This window comes from Ahaetulla prasina, chromosome 2 (genome assembly GCF_028640845.1).
Source record: "Ahaetulla prasina isolate Xishuangbanna chromosome 2, ASM2864084v1, whole genome shotgun sequence".
NCBI lineage: Eukaryota > Metazoa > Chordata > Lepidosauria > Squamata > Colubridae > Ahaetulla > Ahaetulla prasina.
The window spans coordinates 110129286-110148522 of record NC_080540.1 but is presented as its reverse complement, the minus strand read 5'-3'; the positions used below and the strand labels follow the sequence as shown (position 1 = coordinate 110148522).

Sequence of the window (19237 nt, the reverse complement as noted above, 5' to 3'; positions counted from 1 at the left end):
GCACATGGCAACCGGCCTGCATTTACAATTGTTTGCAATGTTCCACAATCATGTGATTAACGCAATCAAAGTCACGCCATTTCATTTGAAAGATACAAAGCATATATGTTTCCCGGGGGGCATTTTATTGTGAAAAAAATAGGAGTGTAAACAAACTACCAGTAGCGCTCACATTTTTGGTTCTGCACAAGGAGAACCGGTTGTTAAATTATGTGAAGCCCACCTCTGGGTACTGCAACCTTCTCTAACTTGATGTCTTCTGTATATCTTGGACTTTAACTTCTCCAGTCATGGGAAATCATCAAGTTGGGAAAAGGTAAGACAGTAAAATGCTAGAAAAAAATTCTTCTTCCCAGTTTGTATAGCTTGTTACATCTGCTGGTATTTGTGGTGGTCAACATAGACCAATTGCCTAGTTTCTTGTTAGCTAACAGAGTTCTTTGCATAAGGAGTATGCAGGAAGCAAGTAGGAAGCAAAGGTCAGACAGTAGGAAGTAAACAGTCAGCTATCTACGCTGTTTATTTTGTTTTTAATATGCCATTGAAAATCCCTGATTTAAAATCTTATTATGTATAAGATTATGTATAAAATGTCTTATTATATTTTGTAACTTTATCTTAAATATAACAATAAACTTGCTATCTGGTTTGTCCAACCAGGAAACTTCATTACATACCAATCAATAGGCCTGCGATTGATTTAATGTTATAATACATGCTCCTTTGAGACCATTTTTTTTCAAGCCAAAAGGGTGAGTAAATTAAAAGTGAGTAAATACTTGTTTCCCAGATGATTATAATAACCCAATCCTGAACACGTAAATGAATTTTATGATTTTAATGTTAACTATTCCCTTAGATGCTATATATAGAATTGTGATTTGGAATTTACAGAGCAACTCAAAGAAATTTCTATGGATAAAAACAGCCCTAGCTATGTTTTAGTAACCTCACATTTCCCTTCACCAAGTCGGTCTTATCATGATGGGGAAGGAGGTATTCCTGGGTGGGATGCATGAAGAACATTGAGAGTGTATGCCTGGAGTATATATTCCCACTAGGATTAACCAAGGCACAAAGGTCATTCCAGATGCCCAGTTAAAGGAAACAGGCATCTATATTAGTTAGAGATATAGATCTGTATATAAGAAGACGCCAGAGGTGGACGATCATCTTAGTGACAATGGCAAAGACATAAATTCATATTAAGTGGCAGAAGCAATGGTAAACCACCCCTGTAAGACAACCACATGGACAAAAATGATTAATGACATAATCCTGAATGAGTGGGTCCCTCAAGTCAGAGGGAACTCAACATGCTACCAAGGAAGAGCTGAGGAACTTTCAAAGTACTAATGGAGTTGTTGATATTGTTGTTGTTGATGTTATCATACATTGTGGAGCCACAAAACAGAATTGCAATGGGAACATTGCCCCATAAGAAACCTGAACATAGAAAAGAGTAAAAGAGTGAAAGATGAAATGAAATGACTACAAATTTACATCTTAGGCATCAGTGAATTAAGATGGACTGGAATTGCACACTTTCAGAAGATCACACTGTTTATTATTCAGGAGATGGGGAAAAAAGGAACAGCATTATTAGGAATTGTAACTTAGGACAGATATACCAAGAATAGTACTTGGCCACAGTGCAATCAGTGATGAAATAATATCAATTAAGCTTTGCAGACAACTCTTTAATATGATTATCATCTAGGTTGTGCTCCAGCCATAGATGCAGAAGAAAAGAGTTTGGAAGGAAACTAAGTGGGAGAACAACCTATCAATTTCTACCAGTCCAATGATTTCTTCATAGCTGTCTTTAAGCAACCAAATGGATGCCTGCATGCATAAACATTATTAGATGGAGTACATAGAAAACAAATTTGCTACATTATTGCTTAAAGGAGGTAAAGGCTCTCAGTTATGCACCAAGACATAGCCAGGTGCTGTCAGTGGAAAAGATCACAAACTGCTCATTTACAAATTTCAAATTTAACAAAAGCAGAAGAAGAAAGTCAACTAGTTTCTATGATATAATACTGAGCACATATCTACTGGTTTTATGGAGATCATCAGGAATCACTTTGAAGTCCTAAAACTCATTAATAGAGAACTACAACTACCATGGAATATACTTAAAGAAGTTGTGAAGGGTGCATGTGAAATGTGATTGTTAAAAATCACCAAAAGAAGAAAGCAAAATGGCTGTGAGAATTAATTACAGAAATTGCCAAAGAAGAGAAGCCAAGCCCACTAAATACAGAAATTTCAGGAAGGAACTTAATAAAGAATTTCAGAGAGATGTTACAAGAGACAAGAAGCAGTACAACAACTGTAAAGATGATGTAAAGATGATGGAAAAACAAGGAAAAGTTTTAAAAAGATCTCTGGAAAAAGATCCAAATCCTGGGGAAAGACTGGAAAGAGAAAACGATAAACTGCAGCAAGATGGATGGACTCATTTACAGTAATGGTAGTGATGAGTGCATTTTGGAAGAGTTGAAAGGCCATTTTAAGGACAGTTCTTCATGGAGCAAATATATCTATGTGACGGCTAATAGTCAACATGTCATCAATCAGTCAGTCACAATGATGATGATGATAATGATGGTGATATTAATCTTACCCAATGTGAAGGATCTAGGTTTCATTTACACATGTTATAAAAAATTGTTAGAGACACTTTCCGTACTTTCAACAAAAAGAATTTCAATTTGACATCTATTGCCAGTTTGACTGGAAAGCTTATAGCTACAAATTTGTGTTATGTACTGTGGAATGTTCTATCTTTACTTAAATGATTGCTGCTCATTGATTGAGCTTATTGCTCAATATCACAATGGGAAAAGTTTTGAAATAGCTACACACACACACACACACACACAAATATTATGAGAGCTGAGCATATATGATATATGATGTTGTTGTTGGTTTTTTTGCCAGTGACATCTATCATTAAAAACAGTGGATTGCTAAAGAAAAAGGCATGGTTTCTAGGATTTCTTGAAAGAGTTGATTAAGCATATGCATAGGCAGAGACAGATAGAATAAATGTTTGGAAAGCAGAGAACAAAGATAATTATTTGAAAAAGTGTCTAGATTAATAAAATATCCCTAGATTGTCTGCACAGTAGCTATCTATAACAAATGACTGTACTACTGATCTGAGAAGCATAAACTGAGATCTACTAAAGTGTGATTTAAGTGAAAATATAGTAATATTTTTGCATGACAGTTCTATAATCTTAGCTCCCAATTGCTTGATCTTCATTTTTTTTTTAAGAATGGGAAATTTCCACACTGAGGATTCTCCAAGTTAGAAGGAACATTAGATATAAGAGAACAAATGCATTAGTTTGCTTTGAGCTTAGACAAAGAAAAACTCAGACTACTTCCCTTATGAAGTACAAGAGTGAGGGAAAGGAAAATGTGGTCAGACTTGTGAGAATCTGTTACCATAGCCCTACTTACTAAAATACAGTACTAGTCTTCTTGTGGAATCTGCTTCCTGAACTGTAGGGCTGACAGATGTATATTGGGCAATATATATACATCTCTACTTATAAGACTTGAGTGGAAAATGGGGGGAAGCCAGGTTAATCATGAGAATAGGAGACTCAGGGGATTTTTAATTAATTATTTTAATAGGGTTTTTAAGGGGAATTTTAATGGGAATTTTAAGGGGAGGGTGGGAACTGACGGGCCTAGGTTGGGGGAGGTAGTGTCGGGTGGGGTGGAGGGTTAGGGCGGGTGATGGGGGTAGCCCGTCGGGAGGGAAACCAGTTCCAGCGCATGCTCGTGGCGACTATCAAATGGGTTCGGAGGTTATGGGGGGGGAGTGTGTTCCTTTGTGTGAGGGTGAGTCTATTTGCACGGTAAGTGGGAGGGGCAGATATGGCGGAAGGGGGGGATCGTATCGACATAGGGGGTCACGCGTTCGATGTCTGCAGGCGATCGCGTGCCCCGATCCCCCTGACTTCTCCCGTTCCCCGGATGGTCAAGACCCTCAGAGCCTGGGCCTTCGTCTGATGTTATGCAACGCACGGTCCGTGGCCAATAAGGCCCCCCTAATACATGATCTGATTCAGGGGGGTGCCGCGGATATTATAGGCGTTACGGAGACCTGGTTGGGCACTGAAGGGGGTGTGCCCCTGGTCGAGATGTGCCCACCGGGTTTCCGTGCATTCCATCAGCCGAGGGCCCAGGGTAGGGGTGGAGGGGTGGCGGTTGCTATTAAAGAGAGTCTAGAGCCGAGGGAGACCACTGTACCTCAGATTGCCGGGTGTGAATCCCTCTTTGTGAGGTGGGGTCATAGATGTCAGATGGGCTTGCTGGTCGTGTACCTGGCTCCTTGCTGCGTGACAGCTGCCCTGCCCGAGCTCCTGGAGGTGCTTGCCGGGGTGGCAGTGGAGACCCCCAGACTTTTAGTCATGGGGGACTTTAACTTGCCATCTGCCGGCTCGTCATCGACGGTAGCTCGGGAGTTCTTGGCCTCCATGACGGCCTTGGACCTGACTCAAGTAGTGGATGGCCCCACTCACATCGGGGGAGGCACACTGGACCTGATTTTTGTCTCTGGTCAGTGGTTGAGAGATCTGGACTTAAAGGAAATAGTCATTGAACCTTTGTCATGGTCAGATCACTCTCTCCTTCGCCTGGACTTTCTGACCGCTACCCAACACCGCAGGGAGACGGAACCATTACGGTGGTACCGTCCCAGGCGCCTGATGGACCCAGAGAGGTTTCGGACGGAGCTTGGGCCACTTCCTGAGGGTCTGGCTCACGGCACGGCAGAGGAACTAGCTGCAGCCTGGGAACGGGCTGGGGCTGGGGCTTTAGACCGGGCCGTGCCTTTGCGGCCTCTGACCCGGCGCAGATCCCAACCGGCTCCTTGGTTCTCCGAGGAGCTGAGGGGGATGAAACGCCGGAGAAGACGCCTAGAGAGTTCCTGGAGGTCCAGCCGTTCAGAGGCTGATCGGACACTAGTTAGATCCTATACTAGGACCTACCTAGTGGCACTGAGGGAAGCGAGGCGTTCTTACGCCTCCTCCCTCATTGCGTCGGCAGATAACCGCCCAGCTGCCCTGTTTCGGGTGACCCGCTCCCTCCTTCACCAGGGGGAGCGGGATGACCCGTTGCGGGGACGTGCTGAGGAGTTTAACGGTTATCTATACGATAAAATCGTTCAGCTTAGGGACGGTCTGGACCAAAATTGTGGCGATTCAGACGGGGTATCTGAGGGCGGTCTTGGTGATGTTGTTTGGGATGAGTTTGACCCTGTGACTCCCGAGGACATGGACAGGTTGCTGGGTAGATTGAATGCCACCACGTGTTTACTGGACCCGTGCCCCTCCTGGCTGGTGCTGGCCACTCAGGAGGTGACACGAGGCTGGCTCCAGGGGATTACGAGTGCTTCCTTGTTGGAGGGAGTCTTTCCGGCCGCCTTGAAAGAGGCGGTGGTGAGGCCCCTCCTCAAGAAGCCTTCCCTGGACCCGGCTGTTTTAGGTAATTATCGTCCGGTCTCCAACCTTCGCTAGAGGTTGGAGAGAGTATGGTAGAGAGTATGGTGGCATATCAGTTTCCCCTGCACCTGGAGGAAACTGTCTATCTGGACCCGTTCCAGTCCGGCTTCCGGCCCGGTTAAAGCACTGAGACGGCTTTGGTCGCGTTGGTGGATGATCTCTGGAGGGCCAGGGATAGGGGTTATTCCTCTGCCCTGGTCCTATTAGACCTCTCAGCGGCTTTTGATACCATCGACCATGGTATCCTGCTGCGCCGGTTGGAGGGATTGGGAGTGGGAGGCACCGTTTATCGGTGGTTCTCCTCCTATCTCTCCGACCGTCGCAGACGGTGTTGACGGGGGGGCAGAGGTCGGCCCGGCGCCTCACTTGTGGGTGCCGCAGGGCCGATTCTCTCGCCTTCTGTTCAACATCTATATGAAGCCGCTGGGTGAGATCATCAGTGGCTTCGTGTGAGGTACCAGCTGTACGCTGATGACACCCAGCTGTACTTTTCACACCGGCCACCCCAATGAAGCTATCGAAGTGCTGTCCCGGTGTTTGGAAGCCGTACGGGTCTGGATGGGGAGAAACAGGCTCAAGCTCAATCCCTCCAAGACGGAGTGGCTGTGGATGCCGGCATCCCGGTACAGTCAGCTGAGTCCGCGGCTGACTGTCGGGAGCGAGTCATTGGCCCCGATGGAGAGGGTGCGCAATTTGGGCATTCTCCTGGATGCACGGCTGTCTTTTGAAGACCATTTGACGGCCGTCTCCAGGAGAGCTTTCCACCAGGTTCGCCTGGTGCGCCAGTTGCGCCCCTTTCTAGACCGGGATGCCTTGTGCACAGTCACTCACGCCCTTGTGACGCCTCGCCTGACTACTGCAATGCTCTCTACATGGGGCTCCCCTTGAAGGGCATCCGGAGGCTGCAGTTGGTCCAGAATGCAGCTGCGGGTGATAGAGGAGCCCTCGTGGCTCCCGAGTGACACCTATCCTGCGCAGGCTGCACTGGCTACCTGTGGCCTTCCGGGTGCGCTTCAAGGTGTTGGTGAACGTCTTTAAAGTGCTCCATGGCATAGGGCCGGGTTACTTACGGGACCGCCTGCTGCTACCGAATACCTCTCACCGACCCGTGCGCTCTCACAGAGAGGGACTCCTCAGGGTGCCGTCGGCGTGACAGTGTCGTCTGGCGACACCCAGGGGAAGGGCCTTCTCTGTGGGGGCTCCCGCCCTCTGGAACGAACTCCCCCCAGGACTTCGTCAACTTCCGGACCTCCGAACCTTTCGCCGCGAGCTCAAAACTTACTTATTTATCTGCGCTGGACTGGGTTAGTTTCTTAAGTTATGGGTTTTTAATGGGTTTTATCTCCAAATTTTAATTGTGGCCAATTTAAATGAGTTTTTTACTAGTATTTTAATTGTATTTATAATGTATTGTGCATTTTTTACTTGGCTGTGAACCGCCCTGAGTCCTTCGGGAGAAGGGCGGTATACAAATTTAAATAATAAATAAAATAATAAATAATAAATAATAAAATCTAATGTCAAGCTTTTGTTTGGGCCACTGTTGTAGCCGGACCTATGATAGATCTTTAAGCATAAGTCTATGCTATAGGGCCGGAATAGCTGAGGCTGTAAGGAGCCTGTTATTAGAACACAGTAGCCTGCAATTACTGCAGGTTCAAGCCCGGCCCAAGGTTGACTCAGCCTTCCATCCTTTATAAGGTAGGTAAAATGAGGACCCAGATTGTTGGGGGGGGCAATAAGTTGACTTTGTAAATATACAAATAGAATGAGACTATTGCCTTATACACTGTAAGCCGCCCTGAGTCTTCGGAGAAGGGCGGGATATAAATGTAAAAAAAAAAAAAGTCTAACTCCTATGACAAAATATGTGTCATAATGGTACTGCATAAGGTCCAGGCTTTTAGAGATAGTAGCAATGAACCATGCAAGTATGTAATGGCAGGAGTTTGCATCACATCACAATATACTAGCTCTGTGTCCTATGGATGCCTATATCTATAAGTATTATACCTATAGAAATATACCTCTATAACGATCTCTATCTCTATAAATATATAGCAATAGCACTTAGACTTATATACCACTTCATAGTGCTTTACATAGTGCCTCTCTATGCGGTCTGGATCCCCATTTTACCCACCTCGGAAGGATGGAAGGCCGAGTCATACACACACACACTCATATATCTCTAAATATATAAGGTTAGAAGAAGCAATAGAGGTTTAAAGTGGAACAGATAACTCGTATTCTGATGTGAACCTGAAGCTTCTTGCAGAAGATTCCATAAATTTAGAAGTAATTATTACTCATGGCCAATAGATAAGAGGCTGTCTTATTATTTATTATTCCCATAACTATATTTCTTAAAAGAAGAAGGAATAGCATTAATGCAGTCTACAGTTGTGGAGATGACACTAGTTTTCAATCTTGAACAGACTGACCTCTGTAGTAATTAAAAAAAAATATGGAAACAGCATTGGGGAAATACAAATAAATGATAATTTAAAATAGATGAACATTGTAACATGTGAGCAAACAAGGTCTGGTTATTTCTTACTAGAAAATGTAACACAGAAATGGCTCAGCATTGATTACTCTGTAGTTTTTTAGCTAAACTTACTACCACTGATTTCAGATAATAAATAATCTCACTTCCCATCCCCATGCCAACCAATCCCTTTCTTTCACTGACATTTAAGCTATTGCTACACTCATTTACAAATGAGTTATAATTAATTTTATATGTACAGATGCCATAGAACTCAACTCTGTGCTACAAGAGGGAACAATCTGCCAGTAAAATTCAGAAGGCCAGCTTTAGGAAAATATAATTATTAGTAATATTTTATTAGTAGCATTTTAATTTTTGGTTTAACCATCTATGCCTAAAGAGTAATTAATTGCTTATTAATTACTATCTATCACTTTCCCAAGACATTTCATAACTGCATAACTAAGCTTATACTATGATATCCTCAATGTAGCTTTCCCCTGAGCTAACTGAAGCTGAAAAACTGCAATTTGTCTAAATTTGTCAACCTATTCTCCAAAGAACCTGAAGGTAGTACAAGAAGCAATGGATGGAAACTAATCAAGGAGAGAACCAACCTAGGAATAAGGAGAAATTTCCTGACATTGAGAACAATTAATCAGTGAAGCAACTTGAATTAAAAAGTTGTAGGGGCTCCATCACTGAAGATTTTAAAGAAGAGATTGGACAACCATTTGTCTGAAATGGTATAGAATCTCCTCCTTGAGCAGGAGATTGGATTAGAAGACCTCCAAGGTCATTTCCAGTTCTCTTTATTCTGTTAAAACATCTAGTGAGAAGATGCCTGACCTGGTTAACTTACATTTCTATTTAAGTATTTATTTATTTATTTATTGCAATTGCAGAAGATTTCTATGTGAATTTGGAGTCAAAGAACAAAATAGAAATAGGAAGGAAGCAATTTCAAAGCTTACTGAATACAAAACAATAAGTACTGTACATAGGCTGAGGAGATATACATATTCAAACTATTAAGCCTTGGCTTTTTTTATAATGCCATATTTGTGCTATATTTTAGTTCTGTAGATTAAATCTAAACTAGTCTGTTCTGTTGCTTTTGTTCCTGATGTATTTTGGGAGGATCATATTTCATTTCTGCATTTCTAACTGAAGGATGACTGCAGACTATCCTTAAAACAAATGTTTACCATGCCAGAGTCCCTGTTTTTGATACATATTATGTTCCTGCTACAAGGAAACTTTGTTCTTTAAACATCTGTTACTGGCAGATTATTTTTTAAGAATGGCACATTTTCCAGGAACAAAACAATATGCCACCAGCAAGCAGGAATTTTTAGGAACATTGGCAAGTTTCACAAATATATCTATTTTTTTTCTTTGCAATCAGAATAAAGTTAAGAGAATACAGAAGGAAAAAACAGAGTAGACATAACCAATAAAGAAGTATATTTGTAGGTCAGGATTGAAATGAGGGGTCCTTGGTTGTTTTGTTGCAGATGTTTTATTATCCAAACTAGGTAACATATCAGTGCTAGTGACTCGCACTGATGATGTTACCTAGCTTGGTAATGAAATGTCTGTAAGAAAACAACCAAGCTCAGACCCCTCAGAATAGATATGACAGATGAAAACTCTGGTTCTTTTCTTGTATTTTATAATTACCAAAATTTTAAAATCAAGCCTTATAACACTACAAGAAACAACATTTGTTCTTCAAAATCATCTCTGCTAAACATACTAAAGTAATAGAAGTATGTCATAAAGAACAAATGAATAGAAAAGAAGGAAAAAATTATAGGAAAACATGGATTCAGTGATCAAGACAAAGGTCCAAAATGCTTCTATATCTTTTCAGATATTATAATTTTTGTTTGTTTGTTTGCTTCCAGATGCTATTGCTCTCTTGCTGTGTGAATCTGTTCCAAGTACAGAAAATACTTTCCTGAAGAAAAGCAATAACTAGGCAATGCACTTCCTGAGGCAATGATTAATGAATCCATTTGGCGGAATAGCTTATCTTTGACATTCAGAGAGATTTTCCACATAGTGGGCCGATTGGCAGCTGTCAGAGTTAAACTTCAGAGTGTTAAGTAATACCACAGAGCTTCTATATATCAAAAGCAAAATATCATTATGACAACCAGACTCTCATCCAGGCTAATGAGGCAAAATCTCTCATATAGCTTATAAATTCAGCTTAAAGGTTGGGAATCTTTTCAATCTCTTAAAAATAATCAGCATAGAAGACACAATGACTGTTTGGAAATAAGCATATTTGAATAGTGAGTTTCCTGGGCCATCCACATCAATCAATCAATCAATCAATAGAATATCTGAAATATATACTTCTGTCCCGTAGCACAAGAGACTGAGTATATACAGGACCGATTAGAAATCCTATAATAATTATATACTTCCTGACCCCCTTTAACTTAAAAAAAGTGAATAAAGTAATGCACAAGAATGTTTCACCATAGGCGCTTCCAGGGAATGTATAATGAAAAGAAGATGGCTCTGTGTAAGTGGAGTTGATAACCTCAGCAAAGACCAAGGAATCAAAGTTTGGGTTTTTAAAAATCTCTCCAGATAAGGAATGGGTGAGATATCACTTATATGTACTCTGCATGGTGCTCCTCATAAGATTCCCCAGGACAGTGATCTCCCATGGGTTTAGACCAGTGGTGAAATCCAGTTTTTTTTTACTACCAGTTTTGGGGGCACGGCTTGATGGGCGTGGCAGGGGAAGGATATTGCAAAATCTCCATTCCCACCCCACTCAAGGGGAAGGATACTGCAAAATCCCCATTCCCTCCCCACACCTTGGAGAAGGATATTGCAAAATCTCGATTCCCACCTCACTCTGGGGCCAGCCAGAGGTGGCATTTGCTGGTTCTCCAAATTACTCAAAATTTCCACTGCCGGTTCTCCAGAACCTGTCAGAACCTGCTGGATTTCACCCCTGGTTTAAACACCGAAAGACAAATTGGCCAATTGCTTGAAAACATGGCAGACATAGGACAACTAAGTTCCCAAACTTCACTTTCTAATTACTTTCAGAAATTGTCTAAAGCTATTAAAGACCTTTGGAATGACAGGCTTGAAAAGTCTTCACTGGATGAGTTTATCATCAACTCTGAAAAAAAGAAAAATTGCAAGCTGAAGATTTTAAAGAATTAGATATAAAAAGCAAAAAGTTAAATAAGATATTGGTCTCAAAAGTTATAAATGAATTAAGGATCGAAATAAATTTGGAAAATTGACTATTATTAGAGTTAATTATTTGCTTCTCATGGGAAACAAACTTATTTTGGTTATCCTGGCAACTGCAAATCATTAAAAAAAAAGATAATTGATGATTTTAAAAACTGGACACTAGAGGAGACTAAAGATTCTAAGCAGAAGAAAGAAATTAAACAGTATATAAACCTGATGTCAATTAATACTGGGATTAATGAGCCATGGTGGAGCAGTGGTTAGAGTACTGCTGCTGGCTGCCTGCAATTTGGCAGTTCAAATTCACCAGGCTCAAGGTTCACTCAGCCTTCCATCCTTCTGAGGTGGGTAAAATGAGGACCCAAATTGTTGGGGGCAATATGCTGACTCTGTAAACTGCTTAGAGAGGGCTGTAAAGCACTGTAAAGTGGTATATAAGTCTAAGTGCTATTGCTATTGTTATTACAGAATGACACAAACATTGAAACATTAGGAATATTAAAGGAGAATCTTTGAAGAATGGAGCAAGAAGTTACCAACGAGAATATCAACATTCTCAGTAATGGTGTCTGCTTCTATGGATAGACTATGTCTAAAACAGATCAATGAAGGAATGACAAATATGGAACAATTTTTATTGATAAGATAAAGTATAAAATACAGAAATAAAAATGAAAGGCAAGAGAATGATTTAGAAAAGAATGCTTTACTGGATAGACAAACTAAACCTGCTAAAGTTTTAAAAATTAAAAGGGAAATACAAATGATAAATCAAGCAGATGAACGTGATCTGTTATTGGATCTACAAAATATGTTTGTTAAAGCCATGAAAAAAAAATCTGTGTAATGGAATAAAGAAGAATTAAAGATTCTTCAAATCTTAATTCAAACAATAAGAGGGCTGTGAAAATATTTACAGACCCCTCACATCCTGGACATAAACTGTTTCAATTCCTACCCTCAAAATGATGCTATAGAGTACTGTACACCAGAACTAGACACAAGAACAGTTTTTTTTTTCTGAACACCATCACTCTGCTAAACAATTCCCTCAACACTGTCAAACTAGTTACTTCGTTACTTAGTAACTAGTTTGACAGTTTGACATTACTATTAATTTTCTCATTGTTCCTATTACCAATCTCCTACATATGACTGTATGACTGTAACCTTGTTGCTGGTATCCTTAAGATTTATATTGACTGTTTCCCTATGACTATCATTAAGTGTTGTACCTTATGATTCTTGATGAATGTATCTTTTCTTTTATGTACTCTGAAAACATATGCACCAAGACAAATTCCATGTGTGTCCAATCACACTTGGCAATAAAAAATCCTATTCTATTCTATTTTAATTTTGAATTAAAGATTAAAATTGTTAGAAATAAAAGGAAAGAAAGATATATAGTAAAACAAGTTAAAATAAGACATTTTTTGCAATGCTCAAAAACGCCGACTTTTTATAAATCTTTTGCTGACATTCAGATTGAAAAGTGAATATTTTATGGATTTATTTATAGATAAGGGATGGGATATGGGATGAGGAGTTATCTATTTAATCTTATATGGGTGAAGTGTTATAAATGTCAGCTTTGGAAGCCATACTAGGCTGGAGGCTTCCGCGTTACCACTTTCCCATGTGTGGGAAAGTAGGATGGGGGATTTGGTAGAAGGGGCCATTACACATAATAACATTCTTCCTGCTGGTCAAGGTCAGGCTGAGCCTAAATCTGGAGAAGGAGTGGCCGGAGTGATGTCTTGAGATAGGACGGTTGGCGATTGGAGAATGTGATCTGCAGAGGGGTCAAGGGGGTGGGGATTTTGGAGTTTGTCTTACTGAGGAAAAACCCGGATCCCCAGATTCGGAGTTTATCCAGTTGTGCCAGTTTACCTATACTAATAAAAGAACTTTGAAAGATGTTTGCTTCGGAGTCTTTTCTGCAGGAGGGGGTTTTCTGGAATGCTGACAATTAAATTTGTTTTTATTTGTTGTAATGAAAGTTGGAAGTCCCTTTTTTATATATTGACTTTTCTTATTATTTCTTTTCTTTATTATATTTTTTCCTCCACCATTTCTTCGTTTCTACACTCTTCTCTTTCTCTAAGTTTAGTGTGTATTAGTTTTTACAATTACAATTAAACTCTTAATAAAATTATATTTAAAAAAAACATTTAACTACAATATATTGTACATAGTGCCAGGGCAAGTATGAGGCTGGTAAATTTGAAGCATGAGGAAGAAATGAAACAATCATGGTTTAATAAATTCCTCTGCATATTACATATGAATGGGACCAATGATGGGATCAGTATACGTACATCTGGCATTTGAAAAACAAAACTAGAGGGAAACTGAGTAGAAAGTAACCATCTGTTTGCAGTTGTTTCCTGAGGGGTAATCATAAGAATCTGCTGCAGCAACAATATGAACAAAAAGCCTTATGGCATTTAAAAGCTAAGCCACACAAGACTTGTTTGCTTGCACCTATTTATAGCGATGTTTGTACACATTTTAAACATATTTTCAGCATAATAAATCAATACTCAATGATTAGCATTACACCTAAAACATGTGATGCCTGACCTCATTTGAAAATTAAATATTTTCTGAATATTATTTACATAGCAAAATGGCTAATCTTCAAAAGCATGATTTAACCTGACATTTGTTTTTTTGCAGGATCATAGGTTATAGAGAAATTCCTGAGAAATGAACTGCACCAATTTGCAACCTCACATCCTCAAATACCCCAGAATGTGCAATCATGCATGTGCGCACACAGACACACACACGCAGAGAGATACACAGAGAGACACACATACATACAAACTTTCAACCCTGTCCCATGTGTACACGCACACACACACACACACACACACACACACACACACAAAAACTTTCAACCCTGTCCCTTCTCTGTCAGTAATGGCTTCCTACAGCCTTTTAGCAGGAATATCAGGATGGCATCCAATCTTTTAGAAGTTGCCTATTTCTGATAGAGTATTATGGATGTAGAGAGCATCTTCATAAAATGAAAATACAAGTCTATATCCCAGGACAAAGGAGACAGTAGAAGAAAAGAAGTTGAGGTAGAGATATAAAATGGAAGAAAATACCACTTCAATAATATCTAACTATTTTTCACCATCTCAATTTATTTCCGTTGTATTGTGTTATAGGAACTCAGTCATTATTTTGGCTTAGCATATTTATCTTAAACTGTAACTCTTATCAGACAACTGAATAATTCCATAATGAATTTAAAAAAAACCAACATTGGGGGGGAAAGTATAAAAGAGAAAGAAGACCACCAAGAAACGCTGTTTAGAAATAGGAAATATTTATATGTTATATGTTGTGTGTTTGTCAGATTGTGTATCACATTAAAACAATAAAAAAGCAAAACAAAAAAGCATTAAAAATCATATGCCACAGTATGCCTTTCAAATGCATAGTATTGCCTTGTGTTTTAAAATTTCCAGTTAAATCTGCTAAGAATTAGGATACCTTAATTGGTTTAATTGCTTATTTTGTACCTGACTTTTTCAAGGATCTAAAAGAATAAAATAAGGAATATTTCTGACAAAAATAGCTATCTCAGTAAATGGTGATCTCTTAGACACTGTAAAAAGGACTGCTGAAGGATGAAGTCACCCTGAAGTAACATATTATGGTTTCATAAATACCTCAGATCAAGACATTATTCTTACCTAAATCCTTGAGGACAAATGCAGGTGTATCCATTTACAGCATCTACACACATGGCACCATGGCGACATTTGTGTCCCCTGCAGTCATCATCATCTGTTTCACAGTGCTTTCCACTGTAGCCTGGTAAGCATTCACACCTGCAATAAGACCATTAAGGACTCCATTAATACAAAGTTGAATACTAGATTGTATCTCCAAAACCTGTTCACAGTATGCATGTACATGAAACAGATAGTCAACCCAAAATAAAATGGCATTTTAAGTCTTACACATCAGAGATGTGCAATAACTGGTATTTTTTTCATTTCCGCCAATGAGACGAAAATACTTTCTAGTTTATTTCCAATTAGAAAGGTTTGAAAGGTGGTTGATAAAGTACAGAGCAGTGTCTCTCAGCCTTGTCAACTTAATATCTGGACTTCAACTCCCAGAATTCCCCTGCCAGCGGATGCTCCTGGCTGCAACTTGGTTTTTAAAGTTACAGGCAGATCTCTCCAGAAAACTGGGCAGTCTCTCAAAATCTTCAACATGTTTTGGAATAGCATAAGCCACATCCCAAGCCTCCCTAGAAAATAATGAACATATTTAGACCAGTGCAAAAGAAGTAGAGTTCCTATATTTAATATTTAACATATTTGGAAAAGGCGCTTCCATAAACTTTTCGGCTATAGATATAACCTTCTATCTTAAGAGTAAAAGATTGGAATAGAAAATGAGACAGAATTGCATCAAAGTTAAGAAGTTCATATAAGTAGTAATAAGATCATCTTATTGTGCAGCAAAGATGCAAATGGTTACATTTCATTAACCTGAGTGCATTACGTACATAGAAAACAACTTTTAGGGCCAGTTCAAGCGTTACTAAAATCTAAATGGCTAAAAGTGTGTGTGCATGTGTCTAAATGCAGCTGTATTAATAGACATTTTATTTAATGTATACTTCTAATAAATATACTAGAGATACATCAAAACTTAGAACTGAAATTAGAATAAAACTGCAATAATCAATGCAAGACATTTTTATTTTATATAATGATATAAATATATCCTAATGCTAGCAAAAGTTTAGTACAAATTTCTAGTGAATAATTGAAAGGTTTTTTTTAATAGTTTTATGAAAGTCTTACCAAAAAAAATTTGATATTTTTAAATCTCAAGAGATCAGACACCAGACATTAATTTAAAGGGCAGTCAATTTCAGAGATCAGGAATTATATGGGAAAAAATCCTCTAAAATGTGAAGAGGCTATTTTAATGGAAGGAAAAACTAATTGACCTTGATTGTACAATTTAGCCGATCTCAATGGAACATTAGTTATAATCTAGTGATTCAAATAATAAAGAATTTAAATGGATAATGTTCCTGAAGACTCAGCTGGTATAGGGATCTAAAAGTAGATATTATGATGTCAGGAAAAATCTAGGCTGCCTAAATTGCACTGTAGGTATTCCTTGACTTATGACCACAATTGAGTCCAAAATTTCAGTTGTTAAGTGAGATGGAGTTTTGCCCCATTTTATGACCTTTCTTGCCACAGTTAAGGGAATTACTGCATTATAAATTAGTAATCTGGTTGTTAAGTGAATCTGGCTCCCCCATTGCTTTGCTTGTCAGAAAGGCGCAAAAGATGATCACAGGACCCTGGGATAGAGCAACGGTCAGAAGTATAAACCAGTTGTCAAGCATCTGAATTTTGATCAAGTGATCATGGGGATGCTTCAAAGATTATAATTGTGAAAAATGGTCACTTTTTCAGTGCTGTTGTAACTTTGAATTGTCACTAAATGAACTGTTATAACTTGAGGACTACCTGTTCTGTAAATCCAAACAAGAGGATGGAGAGCAGAATTGGAAAGTTCTACCAACAAACTATAAATCCAGGCAGGACATCACTAAATTCAAAGGTAATTTCTTAAACTTTCTGAAGTTTGATATGAACAAATTTCTCTTCTACTGGGGATTTCTTTAAATAAATCACTAAAGGTATATTTCAAATTCTTAGTCCAAATAAAATTGATTTTTCTACCATAATACTAAACCTATTTTTATTTCCTTATTCATTACTTTGTGACTTAAGCCCAGTTAGTTTTGAAAGAATTCAGCTGAATAGGCATTCAGTTTTGCCAGCTAAATTTTATTGAGGAAATCAAGTGTTGGCTTGCCTCTCAATCTAACAGTGTCATGATCTTGTGATAAGATCATTCATGATTGGTCTCCTCACTGCTGGAATTCATCCACATTGGATTCCTTGCCAATCTACAAATACTCAGATAATCTCAGTTTGCATGAAATCTGTTCAAACTGAATTCCTGAATAATTGCTTCAGCTGCTATTATAGTAGTTGCCGTTATTCTATACAACATCTCGTATCGGTTGTAGTTATTCCTCTATAACTTTGAATTGGAAAAAAAGGGAAGTTTGTCTCTTATTAAATCCACATAGGTGACTAGGTGGCTCAGTGGCTAAGACGCTGAGCTTGTCGATCAGAAAGATTGGCAGTTTGGTGGTTTGAATCCCTAGTACAGGTCTCCTGCATGAGCAGGGGGTTGGACTAGATGACCTCCAAGGTCCCTTCCAACTCTTTTACTGTTACTGTAAATCCAAAGATTACTGTTTGTTTTGTTTTTTTTTAATTTAAAGAGCATAGCAACCAATTCTAGAATTTCTGGCAAGGAAATGGTGTTCATAATAATTTGCTGTGGAAGGAAATAGCGACATTTAATCCTCTTGCTTTATTGATCCCTCTTGCCCCAAATAAAGTGATGTAATAACAAATGGTGCAAGCATCCTTATTGAAAGCTGCCATGGATCACATTTTTGACATATATTGGCTATTGTCATAATGATAGAACCACTACTTTTCTTGGAAGACAGCATTAAATCAATGCTTTAACTTTTGTCAGTAATTCCATGCTACAGAATAATAAAGTTTATTTATAACTGTGCTCTAACACATCAGGCAGTTGGAACAACAGCTTCCTTCTCTGGAGAAATATATTAAATTAATGTAAATATATCTCACTGGAAGATTCCATGAATTGTATGGAAAAAAGTTAGTTACATAACCGAGATCCTTAAATGTTAGAGCAATAGGGAATTGTGTTAAATACTACCTCTGGTTACCTTCATTTCAGACCCCTTGTATTGGTTTTGGCCTCAGGTTTATTGAAGGATGACAAACCTGAAGCCAAAACCAATATAAGTAGCCTGAAATGAAGGTAACCAGAAAATAGTGTTACTGCAGTCAATTCTTTAAATTATTTCAGTTACTATTTTCTTCTCTTTTTTTATTTTTCATTCCTGAATTTATGTGTTCCTTCCTCCCTCAATCATTGCTGATCATGATTTTTCTGAATAAATCAGAAAGTGATAAATCAGAAAGTAGCGTCTCTTCCAAAGGAATAAGGTATAATGAGAGGCAGCTCACTTCATCAGATACATAGACTGATATAGGATTTAAACTGGAAGGTCCACTTAGCTTTATTAAAACTTTATTGCTTAATTAAGATAGAAGTTTTTATTAATGCTAATTCTAATCTACTCTAACAGCTGCTTTATGGAATCCCCAAATTTATTACCATGGGGCACCTTTTGGCTCAAACCCAAATATCAAACCAAAGAAATTAAAGGCATAAGATAAAAAAGAAAAGAAAATGTAGCTAAATCTAATTCATATTAGCACCTTTTATTATATCTCTTTATTCTTGCAAACAGGGATGAAATTCAGCAGGTTCTGACAGGTTCTGGAGAACCAGTAGCGGAAATTTTGAATGGTTTGGAGAACCGGCAAATACCATTTCTGGCTGGCCCCAGCCAGGGGTGGGAATGGAGATTTTCCAATGAGTGGAAATCAGGAGTGGGGAGGGAATGGGGATTTTGCAGTATCTTTCCCCTTGAGTGGGGTGGGAATGGAAATTTTTCAGCGTCCTTCCCCTGGAAGGGGGTGGGAATGGAGATTTTGCAGTATCCTTCCACTGCCATGCCCACCAAGCCAAGCTCACCAAGCCACACCACGACCACCAAGCCATGCCTACAGAATTGGCAGTAAAAAAAATTGAATTCTACCACTGCTTGCAAACTATCCTTGCTTCCATTATTTTCATATACAGATTCATACAATGTCTTTTGTTCATAATTTGTTTCATCTCTTTATTCTTGAAGAATTTCTTAACTCTGTCCAACCATAACTTTGCCCTTCCCATTTCTTTATTCAAATATTTATTTTGTGGTTTTGATTCTCATTCTCGCTACATGATCAGATGTCAT

General features: G+C 38.9%; 1 protein-coding gene across 1 annotated transcript in view; it reads right to left on the bottom strand.

Moving 5' to 3' along the window:
- SLIT3 (slit guidance ligand 3) overlaps positions 1–19237 on the bottom strand; it is a 570113-nt gene that overhangs the window by 32014 nt on the left and 518862 nt on the right. Inside the window, exon 31 of the mRNA XM_058174175.1 lies at positions 14970–15107. Within this exon, the coding sequence (XP_058030158.1) occupies positions 14970–15107 (138 nt within the window). The remainder of the gene's footprint in view (positions 1–14969; positions 15108–19237) is intronic.